The sequence below is a fragment of the Ranitomeya imitator genome, chromosome 3, assembly GCF_032444005.1.
Source record: "Ranitomeya imitator isolate aRanImi1 chromosome 3, aRanImi1.pri, whole genome shotgun sequence".
Taxonomy (NCBI): Eukaryota; Metazoa; Chordata; class Amphibia; order Anura; family Dendrobatidae; genus Ranitomeya; species Ranitomeya imitator.
Window position 1 is genome coordinate 206,261,842 of NC_091284.1, and position 26,657 is coordinate 206,288,498.

The 26,657-nt window shown below is 43.1% G+C and overlaps 1 protein-coding gene across 1 annotated transcript in view; it reads left to right on the plus strand.

Moving 5' to 3' along the window:
- LRIG2 (leucine rich repeats and immunoglobulin like domains 2) overlaps window positions 1–26,657 on the plus strand; it is a 98,327-nt gene that overhangs the window by 36,532 nt on the left and 35,138 nt on the right. The window contains exons 2-5 of the mRNA XM_069761754.1: window positions 18,122–18,193; window positions 19,603–19,677; window positions 20,495–20,629; window positions 23,326–23,469. Of these exons, the coding sequence (XP_069617855.1) occupies window positions 18,122–18,193; window positions 19,603–19,677; window positions 20,495–20,629; window positions 23,326–23,469 (426 nt within the window). The remainder of the gene's footprint in view (window positions 1–18,121; window positions 18,194–19,602; window positions 19,678–20,494; window positions 20,630–23,325; window positions 23,470–26,657) is intronic.

Consider the following 26,657-nt stretch of genomic DNA (forward strand, 5'->3'; position numbering starts at 1 on the left):
TAAATATTTAATGGATACTGAATCTATTGGTTCAAATGGAGGATCTGTTAGGGCTTGTAGAACTAGATTTAGATCCCAGGGTGGAATTCTAGGTATATTAACAGGATTTATCCTTTCACAAGCCGTGATAAATCGGGATACCCATCTATTTCCTGCAATGTTATGGCCATAGAGGGCTCCCAGTGCTGATACGTGAACTTTTAACGTATTTACAGCTAAACCTAGTTCCCTCCCTTTTTGAAGGAATTCCAGGATAGACTGTATCGGAATTTCTGATGTGTTGGGAGATTTATGGAACTGTAGGAATTTTTTCCAGATTTTTGTATAAATTTTCGTAGTAGAGCGTTTTCTACTTTGGAGGAGTGTGTCAATTAGTCCCTCGGAAAACCCCCTTAATTTTAGCATCTGCCTCTCAAATTCCAGGCCGTCAGATGGAGATTGTCCACCTGGGGGTGGAGAAACGGACCCTGGAAGAGAAGATTGGGTGTCGAGGGGAGGACCCAAGGGTCCGAAACCGACATGGCTTGTAGGCATGAGAACCATGGCCTTTTGGGCCAGAATGGTGCTATTAGTACAACTCTCGCTCCATCCTCCCTGATCTTCCGAATGACCTGTGGTAACAATATTATCGGAGGGAAGGCGTACGCTAGACTGTATTGCCAAGGGATTTGGAAAGCGTCTAGAACGTCCGGATGATCTGCTAACGATAGGGATGCAAATTTCTGGACTTGCCTGTTTTGTCTCGTGGCGAAGAGATCTATTTGCGGACAACCCCATAGGGATACTATCCGTTTGAAGATATGATGGCTTAGGCACCACTCTCCCTGCCTTAGGGTATGTCGACTTAAGAAGTCTGCCTGCTGGTTGTTTTTCCCCCTTATGTGAACTGCAGTGAGGGATAATAGATGTTTTTCTGCCAAATCCAGAATTTTTCCAGCGGAAGACATCAGAGTCTCTGATTGAGTACCTCCTTGTCTGTTTACATAAGCCACTGTGGTGGTGTTGTCTGAAAGGATTCGAATGTCTTTTCCCCGAAGCTGTGGGAGAAAATGACATAAGGCGTATCTTACTGCATTTAGTTCTTTCAGATTAGATGAGTTGTGGCCTTCTTCAGTGTCCCATAACCCTTGGCAAAAATCATTTCCCATATGAGCGCCCCATCCATGAGGACTGGCGTCAGTGGTTATAATATGAGATGGTGTTATTACCCATGGAACACCACTCATCAAATGGTTAGAATCCAGCCACCACGTTAAAGAAGATAAAACTTCCTGGGACAATGTTATCCTTGCATTTAAGCTAAGTAACCGTCTTTCCTCTTGGAGGATTTGGTGCTGCAGTGTCCGGGTATGGTATTGTGCCCACTGGACTGCAGGTATACAGGAAATAAGAGATCCCAGTAATGACATGGCTTTTCTTAGGGTCATTTGTGGATTATTTATTGCTGTTGTGACTTTATGTCTGATGAGTGAGATTTTTACCTGAGGGAGCAGACATTTTTGAGTTATGGAGTCTAGATGGAACCCCAGAAACGCTTGAAGTGATAGTGGAGTCAGTCTGGATTTGTCGATATTGATTATCCAACCTAGATCCTGTAGAGATGAAACTGCATGAGCTAAACGGTCAGCACATTGAGAAAATGAGTTTCCGATGACTAAAAAGTCATCCAGGTAGGGCACAATTAATGTCTCTTTTTGACGAAGATAAGCCATCACCTCTAGAATCACTTTGGTGAAAATCCTTGGCGCTGTAGAAAGGCCGAAGGGCATGGCTGCATACTGGAAATGACAAATCTTGCCTTTGATTGCCACCGCTACCCTGAAGAACCTCTGGTATCTGTCATGGATAGGGAGATGGTAGTAAGCATCTTTTAGATCAATGCCCCCCATCATACAGTTTGGAAAAAGTAACTTTATGGTGGATTTTATAGACTCCATTTTAAATGTATCATTTTTAATAAATCAATTAAGCTTTTTGAGGTTTAGGATTGTTCTGAATGAACCATCGGGTTTGGAAATTAAGAATAGAGGGGAATAGAATCCTCTAGTCTCTTGTCCTTCTGGAACTTGGACTAAAACCCGTTTTGATAATGGGGTTTGGATTTCACTCTCCAGGGCCTCTTGTTGTATAGGCGAGCTGAGAGATGTTATAATATATGATTCGTGGGGAAAGCGAGAGAATTGTAATTTTATTCCATCTCTGATTATATTTAAAATCCACGAACTAGTTGTAATGTTTTCCCACTGGGGAGTGAAAAATTTTAATCTGCCCCCTACTGGAATGGTTATATCCTTAGTATTTGCTGTCTTTTGGGGGGTTGGGTCTTCTGAACATGGTACCTCTTTGTTTATCTTCTTTAGGGAACCATGTTGTCGACCTGTCCGTCTGCCTTCTCTTGCCGAATGGCCTTCTCTTAAAGGCTCTCCTATAAAAGGGAATAGATGTATCAGGAAAAGCCTTTTTCCTGTCTTTTGCCTTTTTGAGTATGTCGTCTAAGGTTTTGCCAAAGAGGAACTCACCCTTACATGGGATTGCGCATATCTTAGATTTTGATTGTGCGTCCCCTTTCCAGCTCTTCATCCATAATGCCCTTCTTGCATTGTTTACCAGACCTGCGGATCTAGCCGCTAGGCGGAGAGAATCTGCAGACGCGTCCGCCATAAAGGCTGCTGCACCTCGTATTAAGGGAATAGCTGCTCGTAATTTTTCCCGTGACATTTTATTCTCAATGCTTTGGTCTAGCTGGTCAATCCAGATGAGCATTGACCTGGCGGTACAAGTGCTCGCTATTGCTGGCTTAAATATGCCTGTAGTTGCCTCCCAGGATCTTTTAAGGGACGACTCGGCTTTGCGATCTAGAGGGTCTGAGAGTAACCCCGCGTCTTCAACAGGCAATGTGGATGGCTTAGAGGTAGAGGCAACAGCTGCGTCAACCTTAGGGATTTTGGTCCACGTAAGTAACTCATCGTCACTAAACGGGTATTTCCGTTTTGACGCAGAGGGCAAAAAACTTCTCTGATCTTGTTTCTCCCACTCTCTTTTTATTAATGCTTTTACTGCTGAAATAACTGGAAAGCATTTCCTTTTTCTCTCCGCCAAACCCGCAAACATTATATCCTGCGTGGTTTGTGCGCCCTTTGTCTCCTCACACCCCATAGTGTCTCTTATTGATTTCACTAGATTATCCACACTTTCTAAGGGGAAACATGAACGTCCCTCAATTTCCGAAGCTGATGATGATGATGATGATGAAGAGGCTATAGAGATATCTGAGAGTACAGCTTGTTCACTATCAGAGTCTGATGAGGGCGTTGGCCTTTTGGATTTACTTTTTTGTGATTTATCCTGTGACATAGTTTTTAACTCTTCCCTTATAATGGCGCGCAAGTCCGTAATGGACACCGCTGCTCCTTGTGTGGTTTCTGCTATACAATCTTTGCAGAGTTTTTTGGGGTATGTGTCTGGTAGGGGCTGGCTGCATAAGGCGCATTCCTTATGTTTAGTTTTTTGCCGTTTTTTGGCCTGGTCAAAATTAAGACATAGCGAGAGAAGGAGAAAGAGAGAGAAAGGAGGGAGACGGCGTCAGCTTAATAGGCAGAGTTTATAAACTCACCCAGTGAAGCTTTTTATTACCTGATCAGACGGCCGAGATCCTTTGGATTTATCCACAGTGTCGCTCTTTCGACCGGCATCTGATGATCCTCTGCTGGAGCGGTCCTTGGTAGGAACTGGTTCTCCTGCTGCAAGATCCATGGCACCTGGAGATGACATCTTGCATCGCAGGTAACAGTGGTTAGCCAGCTTAAATAGAGCGCCATTTTCTTTTTTTTTTTTTTGTAGCGGTACTGCGCATGCGCGAACTCGCGCCACCCCCACCGCTGATCTCGGCCTGCTTACCCCGGAAGTTTAGCATCTACTTCCGGGGTGAACTTACTAATAGCGGACAGCGCTCGCGGTGCGGCCTTCTCCGGACCGCCATGCAGGGAACTCCTGCCACTCACCCTCCGCCGGGCGAGGATCACGCTGGAGCCGCCGCATAATGCAGATGCCGGGCGGCTTTCTCCGGACCCGGCCATCTGTATGCCTCCCAGACGAGGAGGGAGCCGTCTAGCGGAACTCCCCCAACGCTGCTTCCAGGCTGCAGCCCCTGCCGTTCCGCAGATACTGCACAGGCGGCGTACATGCCTAGGTATGTCTGTAGCTTCTTAGCGTCCTGTCGTTCCCGCAGGAACAGGAAACCTAAACTGAGGAGGAAAGGCGGACCGCCCCCTTTTATCTTTCTGTAGGTTTCCTGTTCCTGTGGGGCGGATCCCTCTCTCCTGTAGGGTGCTGTCGTGGCGAGGGGTAAAAAGGGGTTTTCTCACCCTCCGACGTTGCGTCCTGTCCTCGGCAGTGCAAGCGGCAGGTTTAGGTGCTAAGGATGCTATGCGAGAAGGACCTGCCATGACGTCACGGTCATCACAGGTCCTGCGCTGATACCAACCCTGGGACTGGAAGCTGCCGCGTGCACCGCACACAGGCAACAGGACTACAAGGGGCCCTCGGAAGGTGAGTATATGTTTATTTTTTAACCTGTTACATACGTGGCTGGGCAATATACTAAGTAAGTGGCCAATATACTACGTGTCTGTGCTGTATACTACGTGGCTCTGTGCTTTATACTACGTGGCTCTGTGCTTTATACTACGTGGCTGGGCAATATACTACGTGGCTGGGCAATATACTACGTGGCTGGGCAATATACTACGTGGCTGGGCAATACACTATGTGGACATGCATATTCTAGAATACCCGATGCGTTAGAATCGGGCCACCATCTAGAATATTTCAGGCCATGGACCCATTCTATGTCCATTTTGCAAGCCAGCGAGAAAATCTCACCATACGGATGACACACGGATAATTTTTGGAGAAAAAAATCACATCCTCGCATTGAATACGGATCACTGTTCAGGAACTTTTCTGCGTATCTCGGCCATCAAAAACGGACCGTATCTTTATACGTTGTGTGTGACTCCGGCCTTACTTTTACAATTCTTGCTTCATGGTGGCTCATAAATGTATTTCCTAATTGATTACATTTTAATTGCAAACTTTGTGAAGAACTCCCGAAAAGCAGATTCATGTAAATGCAAAAAATGCAGGTAAAAGTAGCAAGTTCACATTGTTGGTCTACATGGGAGGTGTATGCTTGATGGGTCTCGTTTTTTTTTTTCTTCATGCATTTTTTTGTCCGAAAACTACCTGATATGCTTGGTCACCTTTAGAGTTTGTGCACACGTTGCAGATTTGGTGAGTTTTTGCCATGCTGATTTGTTAGCAAAACTTGAAGCAATCCTGATGCCAGCAAAGTGAATGAGAAACCTAAAGTGTCATGCACACAATGAGTATTTGTTAGAGATGAGCGAATATGTTCGGCTCCCTCCTTATTCAGCAAGTTATAGCCTTTACCGAATAAGCCGAGAATTTTCCCACACAGCAGTGCCGCAAGCGACAGTATGATCTCCGGTGACCTCTGATGGCGGAGTGATACAATGACTGCAGGTATCCTCCCACAGTGGATCACCGGAGGCCCATTGGAGAGCGGTCACATCTGCTGATGTGACAGCTCTACACGGGAGATTTTCGTGGGACACTTATTAAATGGATTATGTCGGAACAGGGAGTATACTGTAGGTTTATATTTATCGGCTAGCTGTCACTGTAGCAGGCAGAGCAAGATGGGACAAGTAGTCCCATCGAACGATGCCTGCCTATGTACAGACCCGCACACAGCCCCGCCGACACACACACACACACACACCACACAAAACACACACACACACACACACACACCACACAAAACACACACACGCACGCACGCACATATAGTCTCCCCCTACACAAATAGTCTCTAGCATGCAACTCCGTAGCAAAATCGCAGATCTTTTTAAACCTGCGGTTTTGCTCTGGATTTGCCTGAATTAATGGTAGTCAATGGGTGCAGAAACGCTGCAGATCTGCAAAATGAATTGACATGCTGCGGAAAATTAAAACGCTGCAAACGCTGTATTTTCAGGTAGCATGTGCACACCAATTCTCAATTTCCCATTGACTAACCTTGGTGGTGCAGTACACTGCGAATTTGATGCAATTCCGTGCTTCCAAAAACACTGCGGATCCTCATCAAAATCCGCAACGTGTGCACATAGCCTAAGTAAGGCCGGCAAGGAGATTTTGGCTCTTAAGCCTGCAGAATTGTGAATGCAGCTCTAGAGTATATCAGTGTTACAGGTGCTTCTCACTAAATTAGAATATACCATAATCAAAAAGTTAATTTATTTCAGTTCTTCACTACAATGTAATTTATGGTAGTGGTAAATTTAGGTTGTTTCGTGTTTATTTTTAAAAATATCAAAAATTTGACGTTTTAAAAATTTTGCAATTTTCAAACTTTTAAGGATTATCCCGTTAATCCAGATAAGTCACATCACACAAAAACATTAATAAATAACATTTCTCACATGTCTTCTTTACATAAGCACCGTTTGTAAAATGTTTTTTTGTTAGCATTTTAGAAGGTTTAAAAATGGAGCAGTAATTTTTCATTTTTTAAGGAAATTTACAAGTCATTTCTTTTTATAGGGACCTGTTCATATTTGAAGTGATGTTGGGGGTCCTATAAGAAACCCCCAAAAGTGATACCATTTTATAAACCGCACTAATCAAAATTGCTTTAAGTAAATCAGATGATGTGCATCTCTGTAATGAGGAGGGGTGTTGTCTAATGACATCAAAACCCTATATATGTGTGCTTAATTATTAGGCAACTTCCTTTCCTTTGGCAAAATGGGTCAGAAGAGAGATTTGACGGGCTCTGAAAAGTCCAAAATTGTGAGATGTCTTGCAGAGGGATGCAGCAGTCTTGAAATTGCCAAACGTTTGAAGCGTGATCACCGAACAATCAAGCGTTTCATGGCAAACGGCCAACAGGGTGGCAAGAAGCATGTTGGGGAAAAAAGGTGCAAAATAGCTGCCCATGAATTGAGGAAAATCAAGCGTGAAGCTGCCAATATGCAATTTGCCACCAGTTGTGCCATATTTCAGAGCTGCAACGTTACTGGAGTAACAAAAACATAAGGTGTGCGATACTCAGGGACATGGCCAAGGTAAGGAAGGCTGAAAAACGACCACCTTTGAATAAGAAACATAAGATATTTCTTGACCCAGTCTTGACGTTTTATCTTAAGACTGACTTTTCAAAGGTTTTATGGACTGATGAAAGGAGTGACTCTTGATGGGCCAGATGGATAGGCCAGAGGCTTGATCAGTAAAGGGCACAGAACTCCACTCCGACTCGGATGCCAGCAAGGTGGAGGTGGGGTACTGATATGGCCTGGTATAATCAAAGATGAACTTGTGGGACCTTTTCAGGTTGAGGATGGAGTGAAGTTCAACTCCCAGACCTACTGCCAGTTTCTGGAAGACCACTTGTTCAAGCAGTGGTACAGGAAGGAACGGTATCGTTCAAGAAAACATGATTTTCATGCAGGACAATGCTCCATCACATGCCTCCAACTACTCCACAGCCTGGCTGGCCAGTAAAGGTCTCAAAGAAGAAAAAATAATGACATGGCCCCCATGTGCACCTGATCTGAACCCCATAGAGGACTTGTGGTCCCATATAAAATGTGAGATCTACAGGGAGGGAAAACAGTCCACCTCTCGGAACAGTGTCTGGGAGGCTGTGGTGGCTTCTGCACGCAATTTTGATTGTAAACAGATCAAGCAACTGACAATCTATGGATGGAAGGCTGCTGAGTGTCATCATAAAGAAAGGTGGCTATATTGGTCACAAATTTTTTGGGGGTTTGTTTTTGCATGTCAGAAATGTTTATTTCTAAATTTTATGCAGTTATATTGGTTTACCTGGTGAAAATAAACAAGTGAGATGGGAATATATTTGGTTTTTAAGTTGCCTAATAATTCTGCACAGTAAGGCTGTGTGCACACGTTGCGGATTTTTCGCGTTTTTTCGCTATAAAAACGCATAAAAAAATGCTTACATATGCATCCCATCATTTAGAATGCATTCCGCCATTTTTGTGCACATGATGCGTTTTTTTCCGTGAAAAAAACCCATCGTGGTAAAAAAAAAAAACGCAGCATGTTCATTAATTTTGTGGATTTTTTTGCGGATTTCCCACTATATTATTGCATTGGGAAATCTCCGGAAAAAAACGCAAAAAAATCCGCAAAAACACGCATGCGGATTTCTTGCAGAAAATGTCCGGTTTTGCTCAGGAAATTTCTGCAAGAAATCCTGACGTGTGCACATAGCCTTATAGTTACCTGCACAAACAGATATCCTCCTAAGGCCTCTTTCACACTTGCGTCGTTTGACCTCCGTCGCAATGCTTCGTTCTGTGCAAAAAAACGCATCCTGCAAAGTTGCCCGCAGGATGCCTTTTTTACCCATAGACTTGTATTGCCGACGGATTGCGACGTATGGCCATACGTTGCATCCGTCGTACACTGGATGAGTCGTGTTTTGGCGGACCGTTGTATCGAAAAAACGTTCGAGGGAATGTTTTTTCGTACGTTGGATCCTGCATTTCCTACCGCACATGCGTGGCCGGAACTCTGCCCCCTCCTCCCCGGGACTTTACAATGGGCAGCGGATGCGTTGAAAAACTACATCCGCTGCCCACATTGTGCCGAATTTTCACAACGTCCGTCGGGACGTCGCGCTGACGCTTGGCGACAGCCCCGTACCGACGGAAGTGTGAAAGAAGCCTAAGATAGCCAAATCTAAAAAAAAAAAACACTCCAACTTCCAAAAATATTAAGCTTTGATATTTGAGTCTTTTGGGTTGATTGAAAACATAGTTGTTGATCAATATAAAAACAATCCTCTAAAATACAACTTGCCGAATAATTCTGCACACATTGTATATCTGTGTGGATAAAGTTTCAGCAAAACTTGCATGATGTTACAATTCCTGGGGCTTGAATGTATAGGAGTCCAGTGGATGGTCCGGTTCAGTGATTGCATGCAGTCATACAGTGAATGCTCTCAGAGATAGCGGTAAATCCTAGTAGGACCGCTTACTGGACTCGTGTACCTGCGATTTCAGTGGAGAGCACTTGATTGAGCGTGCGCACACACCAGATCATTAGATGTATACACTGCTCAAAAAAATAAAGGGAACACTTAAACAGAATATAACTCCAAGTAAATCAAACTTCTGTGAAATCAAACTGTCCACTTAGGAAGCAACACTGTTTGACAATCAATTTCACATGCTGTTGTGCAAATGAAATAGACAACGATGGAAATTATTGGCAATCATCAAGACACAATAAAGGAGTGGTTCTGCAGGTGGGGACCACATCTCAGTACCAATGCTTTCTGGCTGATGTTTTGGTCACTTTTGAATGTTGGTTGTGCTTTCACACTCGTGGTAGCATGAGACGGACTCTACAACTCAAACAAGTGGCTCAGGTAGTGCACCCCATCTAGAATGGCACATCAATGCGAGCTGTGGCAAGTAGGTTTGCTGTGTCTGTCAGCGTAGTGTCCAGAGGCTGGAGGTGCTACCAGGAGACTGGCCAGTACACCAGGAGAAGTGGAGGAGGCCGTAAGAGGGCAACAACCCAGCCGCAGGACCGCTACCTCAGCCTTTCTGCAAGGAGGAACAGGAAGAGCACTGCCAAAGCCCTGCAAAATTACCTCCAGCAGGCCACAAATGTGCATGTGTCTGCACAAATGGTTAGAAACCGACTCCATGATGATGGTCTGAGTGCCTGACGTCCACAGATGGGGGTTGTGCTCACAGCCCAACACTGTGTAGGACACTTGGCATTTGCCACAGAGCAACAGGATTGGCAAAGTCGCCACTGACGCCTTGTGCTCTTCACAGATGAAAGCAGGTTCACACTGAGCACATGTGACAGATGTGACAGAGTCTGGAGACGACGTGGAGAGCAATCTGCTGCCTGCAACATCCTACAGCATGACCGGCTTGGCAGTGGGTCAGTAATGGTGTGGGGTGGCATTTCTTTGGAGGGCCGCACAGCCCTCCATGTGCGCACCAGAGGTAGCCTGACTGCCATTAGGTACCGAGATGAGATCCTTAGACCCCTTGTGAGACCATATGCTGGTGCGGTTTGCCCTGGGTTCCTCGTAATGCAGGACAATGCCAGACATCATGTGGCTGGAGTGTGTCAGCAGTTCCTGTAAGATGAAAGCATTGAAGCTATGGACTGGCCTGTCCGTTCCCCAGACCTGAATCCGATTAAACACATCTGGGACATCATGTCTCGCACCATCCACCGACGTCCCGTTGCACCAACGATTGTCCAGGAGTTGGCCGATGCTTTAATCCAGGTCTGGGAGGAGATCCCTCAGGAGACTATCCGCCGCCTCATCAGAAGCATGTCCAGGCATTGTAGGGAGGTCATACAGGCACCTGAAGGCCATACACACTACTGAGCATCATTTCCTTGTCTTGAGGCATTTCCTCTGAAGTTGGATCAGCCTGTAATTTGATTTTCCACTTTGATTTTGAGTATCATTTCAAATCCAGACCTCCATGGGATATTCATTTTGAATTACATTGATCATTTTTATGTTTTATTGTTCTCAACACATTCCACTATGTAATGAATAAAGATTTGCAACTGGAATATTTAATTCAGTGTTATCTAGGATGTGGTATTTTAGAGATTAGTGTGTCCTTTATTTTTTGAGCAGTGTATATCTATCTTATAGCTTTGCGACTCTGTAAGGTGCCAATTTTGAACAACTGCCCACACTCGTGTCAATGGAAACAAAAGGATGGGATGTTTGATTTTAGAATGCCCTCATCTGCCCGTGGAGAGTCAGGAGGCCCCATACACATCTGTGGGAGACAGTAGGCACAAGAAAATCCAAGCAGTTCTGTAGTCTCAGATGTTTGGTGTCTGTTAGTGGCACAGGGAATGGATAGCTCACGGATAAATGTCTCATAGAAGTTAAAGTGCAGTACTTTCCTGAGGGGTTTCCTTATTTTTGTAGTTGCTATTTCTTACCTCCCATGACTGTTGGTTACTTGGGGTGACAATTCTATCATATCTGAATTGTTGCATCAAGTTGAGACTCTTGTGCGGTTCCTAGCAGCAAATTGTTTGGAATTCCGCTTAGTTTTTGAAGTGTTAGCCCACTCCTCCCCCACACACAGTGGAGCCAGGTTATGCTTCATACCTTGTCACTTCTCCAGTCAGGCTCGTGTTGCTGTACGGCTGAAGGCAAACAGATTTGTCTGCTTCCTGCATGGAGTGCTGCACACACTGCACACTATATTCTCAGTGTGGACCACCGATCAGCCATCTGGTTCTGGTTAATCCATAATAAGAGGGCTTTCTGGTATCTGGGCCTGCTGAAGGTTGACGCTGTCTGCCAGAAGCTTTACATTGTTCTGTAGAGGCTGTAAGTAGAGCTTTCTTCCCGGGATACCTTGCCGCACACTTAGCCCCATTCCTTACTTTTCTACATATAGCTGCAGCGGTAAGACATCAGCTCAGTACGGTGGTCTGCAATGAATGTTTTATTTGTTCCATGTGAAAAGTGGCTGGTAATTGGAAATATCATGAAAGGAGCAGACTGGTACATTGCCCCTGGCTACTGCACTGATATCACGTATCTAGTTTTGATCGAGAAGACCTTTTCCTAAAAGCCTTACTATGACTTGTCTCAGGTGACTTGCAGATCAAGTAGCGAGGCACAAGAAAGATCAGATTTTCCACTAGGCACTTGTTCAAAATGAGTAGATGGAAACTGCTTTGTTCTATGCAGGAAATGTAATTTTATATATCTTTTGTACAATGTTGATTATTTTTTTTTTTAAGTGTCTAGTGATCTTTTATTTTTTTTCTAGATTGCACAGTGGTGGTATAATCAATACCAGCGATATTGCGTTGACAGTTTTGAGTCCAGTTATAGAATGAAAGATCTCCTGATTCTAGGTATATTTAGTCTCCGCCGTCCCAGGCTGACTGATAGCTGCATCTTGTACTGGGCAACAACGGGGAGAAATGACAATGAGGAGTTGTCACAGGCCGAGTGGGCGGAGATCACATTCAAACTTTGAAGAATTATTATATGGCTTTTTCTGACATGGTTACACCATCAAGTGAAAATGATCTATTTAGCAACGCAGGATGATTGTCTGTGAGGTCTGGTGACAGATGTTCTTTAGCATGGCCAAATTGATCTTTTCACGATACTGGTAACCTTGAGTTAAATGGACAGCAGACTTCAGGAGTTGGACCCAAAATGCTAGCCATGGTATACTGTGTCGTCTAGGGTAATCTGTAGTCCTTGCTGGACTGTGCACTTTTATATTCAGTAGAATGATGTTCTACTGCAACTCCCTGCAATGTTTAGAGGAACCCAAATTATAAAAAAGAGCCTGGCACAGAGAGACGTGTCCACCTGGCCGTACTCTCCAGCTTCTGCCCACCAGAATTGACTTGATGTATAGTTCTCTGTGAAGCCAGTCAAGTTCTTCCACATAAAACTCTCGTAACTGTGCCTTCACAGACATTGCTTTTGTTCACAGGGCATCGTCCTGTTAAGAGGAAAGGGCCTTTCCAAAATAATTCTCACTTTCTGGAAGGACACAGTTGTTTAAAATGTTTGTGTGCTGAAACATTAAAGGGAATCTGTCACCACTTTTGAACTATGTAACCTATTAATATGGGCATACAGGTTACAGATTGCTGCCCAGAAGAGAACTCTGCCTCTGCACGTGCATCATCATATGTTTGCCCCCCGCAGCGTCACTGTGTCCCTGTGATGTCGGGTTTTCATCCTATAAATTTGCACCTGCACATTCCCACTGCCGTCATTCCCTTCAGTGTTCTGCCGTACTCCTGGGCATTGGCTTCACATTACTTCTGAGCAGGTGCCCAAGAGTCACTAGAACTTTAAGATTTCTTTCTCTGTAACCAAGGGGCCAAGGCCGTCTCCTAAAAGCATAGCATTATCCATCCTGAACCAAACTTTAGCAATGGCAAATTACAGTCAGGCATGTAACTGTCTTCTGGCATTTAGGAAACCCAGAGAAGTCTTCCAGATTGCCAGATAAAGAATCTTAGTCACTCCGCAGAATATCTCCACTTCTCCAGAATCCAGTGGTGGCGTGCTTAACACCACATTATCTGACCTTTGCAATTGTTCTTGGTGATGTTAGGGTTGTATGCAGCTGCTTGGCCACAGAATCCCATGCCATGAAGTTCCCAATGCACAGTGTTTTAATACCAGAGAAAGTGTAGAGCTTTGCCTTCGGCAGAGCGTTGGTGACTTTCTATTCCTGCCCTCAGTGGCCCACTGAGAACAAATTTTATGAGCTGACTTTTAACCTTGGTGGCATTAGATTACAGGACCATGCACAAATTCAGCCAGAACGAGTCATTCTTTCACAATTGCCAGTAGGGGCTGGATTTTATACAACTGTGGCAGTAGGACTGAAGGAACAACCTGAATTTAATGATTGGCTCCTTCACGACATCCGCCGTACTTGACAACAGGCTTATGGAGCGGCTCATGAGGGTGAACCTGCCCCAAACCTGGCAGATAATGGCTGTGTGTTACAAACGGCAAGCGGCTCTAACAATTGTGGCTGGAGCAGAGCGTATCTTTCCCTGCACATGACAGCTGATTTAATCAGCCATCATGTGCCTCTTAACCACCACTGGTGGAGTGGAGCTCTGTCCATGGCTGTTAACCTGTTAAATGTTGCTGTCAGACTCTGACAATGACATTTAACACATGCCGGCATGTGGGTGCGTCATTCCATGCTCCCATCGTGATGTCATCACGGGTCGCTATGACAGCTGCGGGTCTGCTGAAGACCCCCCAAGGTTATCCTTGTCATTATGGATCGTGATGAGTGGCTCCCTGTGTTTGCTCATCCTGGTGCAGTCAGTGAATCTGGTTACTACACACAGCTTCAGTGTGCACGCGTAGGGAGCGGCTCGTCACCGCGCATGCGCGGCTTCCCTAACAACACTGCGCAAGCGCTGCATTTTTCAAAGCGGATTTGATTGATGTCAATACAACCCCAGGAACATCATTCAGATTGCATGGGCGGCCACAACCGTAACTGGATAAAATGAAGCACTATGACTAAATGACCGATAGTCATTTGAAGCACTATGACCGAGTTTTAATGAAAAAAAGCCTGTTAGTGATGCACATTGCATCACGAACAACACACTGGCGAGTGGGGAGAGTTAACATACTGAAAAGGAAATAAAAGGTTTCCTTTAAAACCCTTCCTTTGGCCAGGCTTCAAAGTAGGCAAGCATCTAACAAAACTGAAAAGTAAAAGAAAAATTCATATTGCCCTCTTTTTCCCCCATTAAAAATAGATATAAAAAATACATGTGGTGTCGCCGCATTCAAAAAAGTCTGATCTATCAAAATGTAAAAAATAATGAACCTGATTGTTAAACAGCAATAAAGACAAGTTTTGATTCATTATTTGGAGGGGTATGACAAATGTCCACCTAAAGAAAATCTCTCTGGGAACTTTGTTTGGTCAAGTGCAGGCGTATGTTTTATGACGAATTCTGGTTGTATATCGTAGGTGTATGGCTCCGCACACGTCACCCATTTTGGCATTCAATTTTTTCTTTGGAGCATGTTAAGAGGATAATGCTCTTTTACACCCCAAACTGTCCCTTTATTGAAGCCTATTATATATGACTAGATGGTGGCCCGATTCTAACGCATCGGGTATTCTAGAATATGTATGTCCACGTAGTATATTGCCCAGCCACGTAGTATATTGCCCAGCCATGTAGTATGCAGTATATTGGTCAGCCACGTAGTATATTGGCCAGTAATGTAGTATATTGGCCAGTGACATAAAATAAACATATACTCACCTTAGTCCTTGCTCCTGTGTACAGTGCACACGGCTGCTTCCGGTGCCAGGGTTGGTATGACTATGAGCGCAGGACCTGTGATGACGTTGCGGTCACATGACCGTGATGTCATGGCAGGTCGTTCTCGCGCAGGCGCGCAAGACCTGTGATGACGTCGCGGTCACATGATAGTGACATCATGGCAGGTCCTTCTCGTGCAGGGGCGCAGGACCTGTGATGACGTCGCGGTCACATGACCGTGACGTCATGGCAGGTCCTTCTCCCATAGCATCCTTAGCACCGGAACCTGCCGGCGGACAGGACGCGACGTCAGAGGGTGAGAATAACGTTTTGTTTTTGTTTAATTATTATTATTTGTAACATTAGATCGTTTTACTATTGAGGCTGCATACGCAGCCTCAATAGTAAAAACTTGGTTACACAGGGTTAATAGCTGCGCAACCGGAGTGCGTTACACTGCGCGCCGGTAATGCTGGCATTAACCCTGTGTGAGGGCTGACTGGAGGGGAGTATGGAGCGGGCACTGACTGCGGGGAGGAAAGAGCGGCCATATTGCCACCGGACTGTGGCCGTCGCTGATTGGTTGTGGCAAAACGCCTACGACCAATCAGCGACTTGGATTCCATGACAGACAGAGGCCCCGACCAATGAATATCCGTGACAGAAAGACAGACGGAAGTGACCCTTAGACATTTATATAGTAGGATGGTCATGGTTTAGTATTCACCAACTGGCTTGCTCTGTATTGTCACTCCCTAATGTAGCTGTTAGGCTATGTGCACACGATGCGGATTTTCCGCTCAGAAACGCTGCAGTTCCGCACTGTGATGTACAGTATAATGTTATTCAATGGCAAAAAAAAAATGTGCGGAATTGCTGTGGATTTCAAAGAAGTGCATGTCACTACTTTTGTGCGGATCTGCGGCGTTTCTGTACCCCTCGATGTTAAAATTCCATAGTGGCAAAAAACTCCGAAAATCCGCACAAAATCCGCATAAAAACCGCGGTAAATCCGCGGATGCGGATTTCGTGCAGAAAATTCTGCACCTCTTTTCTGCAGCTTTTTTTTTTTCCATGCAGAAACGCTGCAGATCCGCAAGTGATTTACAGTACAATGTAAATCAATGGCAAAAAAATGCTGTGCTAATGGTGCGGAAAAATCTGCATGGAAAACGCAGCTGATTCAAAAAAGGACCATGTCACTTCTTTTTGCAGATCTTCTGCGTTTCTGCACCCATTCCATAATGGGAATCTGCAGGGGGAGAAAAGGAAGAAAGCCGCACAAAAACCTGCAACGTGTGCACAGACCAAAAAAGGCGCAGATTCTGACCTGCGTTTTCTGCCAAGAAATGCAGAATCTGCACAGAAAATTCCATAGTCAAATCTGCAACGTGTGCACATGGCCTTAGGGCTCCGACATGCTAAATCCTTTGACCCCAGCCTGGGGTATCGCTCCTAAGAGAGTGGTAATGACTCCGGGGTGATCTGACACCACCTGAGCAGCAGATCCCTTCAGTTCTTCTTGTCAGTAAATGTGTATTTCTGTGTCAGTCCGATGCTGAAACTGAGAGGTGGCGGATATTAATGTTTGGCGAATCGCTATATCTCCTAGATAATGCAGTATGTATGAGGCTGTAAAGTTGGCACTGCATGTTATATAGCGGCGTGTTAGACTGGACTCCTGGGCGCATGGGTGGGGGAATGACCATTCATGTTCTAATGGGTTTAATATTTCATTAGCAGAAAATCTCTGCTGGGAATCGGGGGCTATCACATAGATTCAGCGCCGATTTCATGACCTCATCCCTGCCGTTCTGATTGGTGAAATATTAATGAAGTCCCTTCGCTTACAGCATGTCAGTAGCGAATGATGCAAACAAAGATCAATTTGCTCCTCTCGCACACACTTAGCAGTGGCATTTAATTCCGCAGCCCGTTCGCTCTCCTCGCCATATAAACAAACCACATTTGCATTAGCGATGTGTGAAAGCAGGAAATGGCAGGAGGAGAGGAAGAGTGAAATCCCTGGGCGGAGGAGTGTGACTCGCACATTCTCATTACCGCAGAAAGATGGCAGAATCGCATCGAGCCTACGGAAACTGAGCAATGCCTGGGATCTCAGGATGTGCAGTCTTGGTGTTATGGGTTAGACATTAGAGCGCCTACTGCTATTATTTCAATCCGTTTTGAATATAAAAAATATTTGATCAAAAACATTATACAATCAGTGGCAGGTGAAAATAAATAATTATAACTTACAAAATCATTAACGTTTTTGAAGAGATATATATATATATATATATATATATATATATATATATATATATTCTATGCTTTTTATTTGTAATTAAGAATGCATGTTTGCTCAGTTAGTTCCTAGGCTTAAAGGGTTTATCTGATATATATTACATAATATAAATGTGTGTCTATACTAATTCTATATAATTACAAGGCATCAATGATTTAGCGAAGGTAAATGATAGCTTGGCATATGCGACTTCCAGCAGGCTACTGTGGAGCAATGTCACTGGGCTACTAGCTTGGTCCTGTGATTGGATGCAGTGGTCGTGTGTTAGTTCTCAAATGTTTCTCTGACACGGTTATAGTCACCTGACCGCTGCTGCTAATCACAGGCTTCAGGAAGGGTCTGTAACTTTTTGTAACAGCGGCCTGCTCTGGATCCAAGGGGCTATTGGTAGGTGATTATGCCTCCATTTTTTGATTTTAAAAGCATACATGCGTAAAAAAAAAAAAAATACCGTATATATATATTTTTTTTGGGGGGGGGCAATTACTTTATTAAAGCCCATTGCTTTTTGGCATTTTCGAGCCTTTCACGGAGATTTATATTTGATCAGTTAGCCTGCTCTGGCATTAGGTAAGGCCAATAGATGTGGAGTTGTACCAAGTCTCATCAAGGCACCCATATAGGGCCAACCTGAAATTCTGGAGGTCTCCGATTCCATTCCAAATCGGAGAAGAAAAAAGTGGCATGCTACTAATGTTTCCTAAAGGAGAGCATCTTGAATATATGGTTCCAAATGATATACTAATTATTAATTATTAGCAGGAAAATACTTGGTCTTTCCTTGGGTGAAGTGTAAACCCACGGTGTCCAGTGTACATTACAAGGCAGTGAGCATTGTCGTTATTCCAGGAGATTGTTCTGTAGCACGTGACTGATGTTCAACGTTTTTTTCCTCTTTAGGGAGATCAGCCACAACTGGTTGACTATATCCAACAGCAGCCTGGTGCCTGAATTGTACTCGCTGCAAGAGGTGTAAGTACAATATCATTTTATTCTTCTGCATAACTGGGCTGGGTGGAAGGGGTCATCTGTAGATACAGGAGCAGGTTTATCATACGAGTCAGGCCTTTCACTAAGGCTGCTTTCACACATCAGTTTTTTGCCGTCAGTCACAATCCGTCGAATGTTGAAAAAAAACCGGATCTGTCGCACATTGTGAAAAACTGATGTGGCGGATCCGTTTTTTCGACAGATCCGAATAGCTGATCCAGCTAATTGGATCCCCCAAAAATTGGAGCATGCTCAGTTTAAAAAAACGGAATCCGTCGCTGGTTTCCGTCATTTGACGGAATCGGCGCCATAGAGTTTCCATTGTAGCAAACGCAGGATGCCACCGGATCCTGCGCTGTCCAGTTTTTCGCCGGAGACAAAAAACCTAACTTTGTACATTTTTTTTTCGCGCCACCGGAATCAACAATTTTCGCTGGATCCGGCGAACGGTGGATGAAACGTGGCCATCCAGCACAATCCGTCGCTAATACAAGTCCATGGGAAAAAAAACGGATCCGGCAGCATCATACGCTGGATCTGTTTCTTTCAAAATCTGCTGGATTGAGCCTGACGGCAAAAATGATGTGTGAAAGCAGCCTAAGGTTTTGATCACACTAAGATTTTGTAAAAGAAAAATGCATACAAATTAATGTAACCTTTATCTTTAGAATATTGTGCAAACTGGAATGTCCTCAATCCTAGCGCTCTTATTACTCATTGCCGGTGGAGAGACATTCATCATGCCGGAGTCCTTCTCTTTTTTTTTTTTTTGTGGTATGCATCACTTATATTTTTTTAAACTTACTGTTATTAATCAATAAAAGTGAAGTTGTCTTCTTGAAGCCTGATACAACCTGTTAGCATCCATTGGAGAGCTCCTGGCCTGCTGTCTGGGGTTGTTCGAAGACTAACAAATACACAGCAAATACACTGCCTAATTTATGGGGCTCCCCTCTCCTACAGCTACATTTTGGGACCTGCTGTACCTGGCTGTTAGTCCCTTAAAGAGAACCTGTCATTAATATAATCCATGTTACACTAAAGGTATGGGCAGAGTGATGCTGCAGCCTGGTTTTCATTAACTCATCATGATAAATGTCCGTTTCCTGGGTGCTTCAGGGCTGGATTATGGGTAGATTGGGCGCTGGCGTCACCTGTCACTACACCACAGCCCCGGGGCAGAGCGAGTGTCGACACCGCGGGATCGGCGATGGCACTTGAGGGGAGTACAGGCTTTATTATTTTATCGGGGCCAAACATTTAGCTTAAGAAGGGGGTGTTCTAGTAGTGGACAATGCCTTTAATCGTATCCTTGTAATTGTTGATCTAGCCATACATTTTCTTAGCTGTTACAACATCTTTGATTTTGTTTTATATTGTGTACACCTCAGGAAAATGAATTACAATGAGTTAACAGCAATTCCTCACCTGGGAGAGCCAACATCTAACATCACGCTTCTCTCATTGTAAGTATACCTTAAAACATTTCTTAATACATGGACAGAACATAAATTATGTAGATTTAAATTAGTACTCTATGCCCTGAAGTCCACAACATGAAAATTCTTGCTGTGTGAATGGAGCTTTTAGGCCTTTTTTTTTCTTCTGTAATTTTGTTTCTCCACCATAGAATACTTTTTTTAGAGTCCAACAGAAGACACCTCTTCCACTGTATAGAACATGCAACATCAGATGTTGAGGGGAGATGATGGTGACTTGTCAAGAGGTGCCGCTTAAAACACACAGAGAAAAAGTTATGGAGACGCCGTGGTAGAGAGGGCTGGCTCTGTGGGAACGATATCCCATTTATACACACTCACCCATAGAGCAGGAGACGGCACCGATTCCCACCAGTTTTGTACCTAGTGGGTAAATGGAAGTAGAGGTTGTGTGTTGCGGGATTTGATGGTGCGCTGTCCGTTCCGGAAAGAAAGTCACATAGCAAGTGTTCAGGAAGTTTGTCACTATACTCACCTGACGAATGCTCCGAGGTAGAGCAGAGAACTGGTTTATGCTTTGAAGACGTCTAATAAAGGCATTTCCTGAATATTTGCTATGCAATTTCCTTTCCGCAACAGGTACGATACTTACCGGCCATGTATGCTTTCTGGTAGGCACTGGTCGACAGGCTCGTGCCAGCTGGGCTCACTTTCACATGCGTAAGTGGGAATCCCCGATGCAACCTTTTAAATATTAGCTTTGTAATAAATATTGGCTTTGTATAAACATTTGCAGGCTTATATGTTTAATTGACGTGTTTCTTTTTTTCTCTCCTTGCAATAGGGTACATAATAAAATTTCTGAGTTGAATGGTGATTTGCTTCAGCAGTATCTTTCACTGGAAACCTTGGACCTGAGCTCCAATCTCCTAACGGAAATCAAAAACACATTTTTCCCAAGGATTCCTCTGAAGCATTTGTAAGTGATTTTGTTTGTCTTTTTGTAATGTTTTACATGAGTTATTTTTCTGTTATTGCTCTGATTTTTATTTTTTTTCTTATAGCATTACCCTTTTTTTTTTTTTTTTTCCCCCTAGGGTTGTTTTTCTTGAAAAAGCTATGAGCAGGTTTACTACTATAGAAATGTATTTATTTTTACTAACTTGTATAGTGAAATTCTATTCCACTGCACTTTACAGACATTATCGTCACGTCCCCATTGGGGCTCCTAATCTAGATTCCCTATCAGTATGACTTCTTATTTTTACTGTATTGTATAAGTTTTAAGATTTCAATCTTTAAAAAAAAGATGACAAAAACCCTAAAGTTTCATGGTAGTTTTATTTACCTATAGGCTAGACATTTCATCAAAAGACCGAATAAGAGGAAAGCTACATCAGCCCTTTACTTTGGGTGAGCCGATAGAGATGGCTAACTATCTTACTCAGAGGATTTATGCTTACTCAACAGTTTAAAGGGACAAGGGAAGTGACATATTGTGGATTATTGCTGGTTTTGATTCAGTTTTGGATGAATTGTTTAAGATGCTGTATAGTGACTGCAGCAAGTGACTGCACCCCAATGTGAGCTGGCAGCCATATTCTTTGGACTGCATATTGGCAGACCAAACATATTAGGAAAAAGGGAGGTCTGCAATACAAAGAGCTAAACTATAAAGTAGAAGGCTAGTGGAGTACCCGCTTTAAGAATGCAGTGTCAGATTAATTTTAAATTATTTTTTACCAGACTACATATTTAGTACAGCCTTGTGTAAGATTTTCACAAACTTAATATCTGTAGAACTTAATAACTAGCAATCAGCCCATTATTTCATCGTTAAAGGCATGGTGGTAAGTGCAGTAAAATAGGTCCAGGGACAAGTGTAAATGGGCTCCGTGTGATCATCCAGCCACAAAAACTGTCTGCAAACGAATCTCCACTGATTAGATCTCATCCAGCTTGTGACGTCTAGCCTGTAACTAGAGCGGATGGATGGCCAGTCCAGTACAGGATCAGATTTCTATTAAACTACAAACTCTGATTTTGTGATTTGTGGCTTAACACCGCTTTTTATTGCTTGAACACAAATGAACTGAACCATTCAAAGTGACTAAATTATGATTGCATGACCTTTCCTATTTTATTTGGTGTGCAATTTGTCTCTGTAAAGTTTTTGATTGCGCTCCGTGTGCTTTTAATTCAAATTCCACTAATCAGGCAAAATAGGTGCCTGCTCCACTCCTAATGCGTCCCCGAACCACATGTGAACACTTTGCAGAGTTCACGCAGCTTTTCAGAAGGATCATTAATCATTTCAGTTTATGAAGAAAAAGAATCACGTTACTCATCTTCCTTGTTCTTTAGCCCTAAAGAAGATTGGCGTCATAATTAATTTCCCATAGAAGAAAAAATTAAGGTTTTCACACCCTAAGAAAGCGTGAGCCAGCTCCGAGGTCCTTCATGAGTCCGTTGACTCCCAATTACTCTCTTCTTCTAATCAAGGTCTTTTCAAGCTAAAAGGAGTGTAATGTTGTCTGTATACGATTGACCCCATCTCTGCTGGTGGAGGAGAAAAGTTAGCGAGCCAGTGATTGATTTAACAGCCGCCAATCCTAGAAGGCAGAGCTCTAGGGAGGGGAGAGGGCAGCATCTTTGCCAATCATTACACCCTTAAATTACTGTACCTGTAAGCCCTCTGTAGATAAGGTGTAGTCACAGCTCTGATAAAAAGGAGCATAAATATCAGCTGTTGTATTTTACTTAGTGACTTGCATTATGTGTGTTTTAATGTCTTTGTTGAGCAGTTGTTATAAAGCACCTCTCCAGTGCGGCTTTCTTTCAGCACTGGAGTGATTCTTCAAGTCCAAGGTACCTGCCCTTAGGCATTTTCACCTTTTTTTCAGCACCGCTCCAGTCCTGCAGCACCATAATCGCAACATCTGACTGTCTATGAAAATAAGAAGTTTGTAATATATCTTTGAGAAATCCACTTCTTTTTGCACCTGGATTGATGTTTGTTTTCCCAACACTTGTGTTCAAAAAGTTCTTTGGAGAACTGTAAGGCTATGTGCACACGTTGTGTTTTTTTCACTTTTTTTCCACTGTGAAAACGCTTAAGAAAACGCATCCCATTATTTTTAATGGAATTCAGCATTGTCGTGCCCATGCTGCGTTTTTTTTTCCGCCAAAAAAACGCATCGTGGAAAAAAGTGCAGCATGTTCATTAATTTTGCGGAATTTCAGCGATTTTTGCCGCTATATAATTGTATTGGGACGCTCCGGAAAAAAACGTGAGCGGATTTCCCGCAAGTGGCGTCCGGTTTTGATCAGGAAAATTCTGCACACGTTCTGCAACATGGGTACATAGCCTCACTGTCGTCTCAGGAGAACTTGCAGCAGAATGTCCGCCTGCCTCTAGCTCCTCCATCCTCCATAGAATTGTAAAAGCTCCAACTGTCATTTCCGATCTCAGTGTTCTCAATACAAATGTTACCCATGAATTAAGACTGAAAGATGCATCCAGGAGGAGAAAGAATCAGATTTCTCTGATGACCTATATTGCAAAGTTTCTTATTTTTATCTGGACTATTAATTTGTGTTTATTTTGTGGAATTCTTAACTATTATAGTTGGATAAGTCGTCCTATGCCCAAGCTAACTTTTTTCCTTCCCCTAGAAACCTGAGCAACAATAGAATTACAACTTTGGAGGTTGGTTCTTTTGACAATTTGTCTGGATCACTAATAGTTTTAAAGCTAAACAAGAACAAGATCAGTGTGATTCAACCGAAAAGCTTGAAACTCCCAAATCTGCAACACCTGTAAGTGCAGTGTCTTGAAGTATATCTTTTGTGATTGTGACGATCCTTCCTTTGTGATTAGTCATTTGAGGCACTGTCGGATTATTTAATAATCTAGCTGCACTGTTTGAGCACAGATCCCTTGCTTAGGGGAAGAATACCTGGCACACGGGCCAAAATACAGGATCTTCTTTCTAATTAATATGCATTTTATTTGTTTTATTCATAAACTAATTGCAGATCACCCATTGTATTTAAACATTAGGCTAGTCTAGATGTGACTCGACAAGCTGAGCAGCAGCTGACAGTGTCCTGTGAAGACAAAGCTGGACAGTTACCGTCTCAGCCTTAAGACCCCCATACACATTAGACTACATAAATCAAACTATGACCAGCGAGGTGATTATATTTGGTCCATGACGCCGGCGAGGAAAGGGGAGACCCATCCGGCATTGCACTTTCAACTGTATCGGCATCCTTTATGCCAATACAGTTGAAAGCAATGATGGAGGAGGGAGCATCAGCGAATGATCCCTTTCCCATCATTCCTACCTCTGCGTCACGCGTCAGTGCAGCAGGCAAGATGACGTTATTAAAACGCTCCCGATGTGCAGAGGATCAGAAGACACCATGAGATCGGAGCAGCGCGGGAACTGAGAAAGGAGAGTATTTTAATGTGGGAACCGTTATACTGTATGGAAGGCAATGCGGGGGCCCGTTATACTGCATGGAAGTGAGCATTATAGTTGGGGAATCATACTGTGATGGGGTAACCATACTTTGCCTAGAGGGGCCTAGACAGTAGGGTCATCATACCTTGCGTGTACAGAAATACACTGTGGGGCTATCTTTGTTTGGGGGGCACGTTTGTTTTCATCATACTTTATATTATTCAAGGTTTTTTCCTTTTGTTATTACATATTTAACCCTCCGTCACATACAATATTCGGACTAACGAGTTCACATACAATGTGCCTGTCAGGCGCCTGCTGGAAAAATACCTATAATATCTAATGTTTGCAATTTCAGTGCTCTAAAAGTGATCAGTGACCTTCATAGGGATGTAATAAAAGAGACTACACATAATCAGTTGCAAAAAAAACCATTTACTTAACATAAAACTAATAACTATGAAATACAAACTTTTCAAAACTCCCGCCAAATAGTCCCCAGTTCGACTCTCTCAAAAAAATGTACAAAGAAAATTTTTGAACACAAACTTAATTTTAAGGTACCTTAAGTACTATTAAAAACATATTCAATCAGAAGTAGATGCTGAGGTTTCCCCAGAAAAGTCACACTTGCAGAGCAAATAGCAAGAATTACACACCATTTTTGCATGTGTCAGGCAAATTGCTTTATGACATTTGAGACATTCATAATTTGAAAGCCTTCTGGTTCCGCTTTCCGTTTGGCAGGTGGTGCATCTCCTTCTTTTGTGAGGTGGTGCAGATGGTGACTTTTCACCATCATCTTCTGGGCGGAACCTTTTGAGCTGAACTTGAAGGCGAGAGGGGATACCGATTGTTTTCACGCTTCTCCTGCGTAGCTCTCCAAGTACTAGTTCATGGGCCAATTTTTTCAGATACAATCGTCTACGGAGTGGTTCAAGCTTGTTTTCAAGATAAATTACTTGTCAATTTATACCACCCAAATTCAACATAGCAAAAAATATGACCATTGGCCAGCGTTTGATGTTTCTGCTGACGTTGAAAGTGGAGCACATCTGATCTGCTGTATCCACACCCCCTTTGGTGGCATTGTAAAATGTAATTATCTCCGGTTTTTTTTCTGCCCCAGTCCCAGGATCGATGGCAGCATCATCATGAAGTGTTGATAGAAGAAGTACGATTTTTTTGGCATGTGGTACATAGGAAACTAAAGCCTTTCCATTATGGAATGCAAACATACTGCTGTACTGTTGTCTCTCTTTCACACTTACAAACTGTGGCGGCAATTCCCTTTTGTTTTTTCTTACAGTTCCCACATATGACAGCTTCTGAATTTTCAGATAATCAATCAGATCACAACTTGTAAACTAATTGTCAGCTGTAATATTGCGACCCGATCCAAATAAGGGTTCAGCCAGTCTTTTTACAACATCAATGGGTTTGTTGCTCACACAGTAAGGACCTTCTGGTTGTTTTCCTGCATAAACTTCCAGGTTGTAAGTGTAGGTCTTACTGGCATCAACAAGGGCATACATTTTTATTCCATATTTGTTTGGCTTTGATGGAATATATTGACGAAAGGCACATCTACCACGAAAACCAGGGAGCATTTCGTCAATAGTGAGATTCTCTCCAGGGTAATGACTTTGTTTACAGTTTACAACAAATCTTTGAAATATATCACGAATTGGAGCAAGTCGGTCATGTGTTTTGCGTTCGGTTCGGGTAGTTCTGTCGTCAAACCGAAGGCAACGAATTAGAATCTTGAATCTGTTTATGGACATAACAAGGCTAAATTTTTCAACTCCATCCCCATCTTTACCCCAAAGTTCCTCCAAACTTTGTCTATTTGCCCTATAAGCTCCTGCAAGGTACAGTAATCCAAAAAAAGCACGCAGTTCTATTTCATCTGTGGGCTTGATGGTTCTGTTGCAGATGTACTTGTCCTTTATAATGTCTATATATTGGTTGGTATATGTGACAATAGAGTCCAGAATGTCATCTGTAAATATACTGTTCCAGCGTTCAACTGCAGTTTTTGCATTACGTGCAGTTCCTATTACTGCAGGAAGGTGAGTAATAATGTTTAAAGGTTCCCTACGTTTTTTCTGGAATGGCTTCTTGTTCCATTTAGTATTTTTATCTTTTCCAATATAATATGATCCAACTTCTTCATCCTCACCACTGTCACTATCTTGCTCTGTTTCAGAATCCAGGACACATTCTTCCACCTCATCATGAGAATCAATCTCACTTTCCTCTCCTAAATCCTCATTCAGTGTGAGGTCTCTATCATCTAACAGCATGTTTGTTACTTCCTCAACATCAAGTTGTTTGGATAAATTGTACATTTTCCTCTCCATTTCAGCAGATAATCTGAAGCAAGAGAAGGAATATGTTAGGGAACTACTGTATATGCCTGAGCAGCACACTTTCTTTTATAAAATCTCCCTTATTTCTATGAAATATCCTCACATTTTGTGCTATACATTCATAAAACAAGCTAAATAAACTATTGTGATGAATAAAAACATAAAA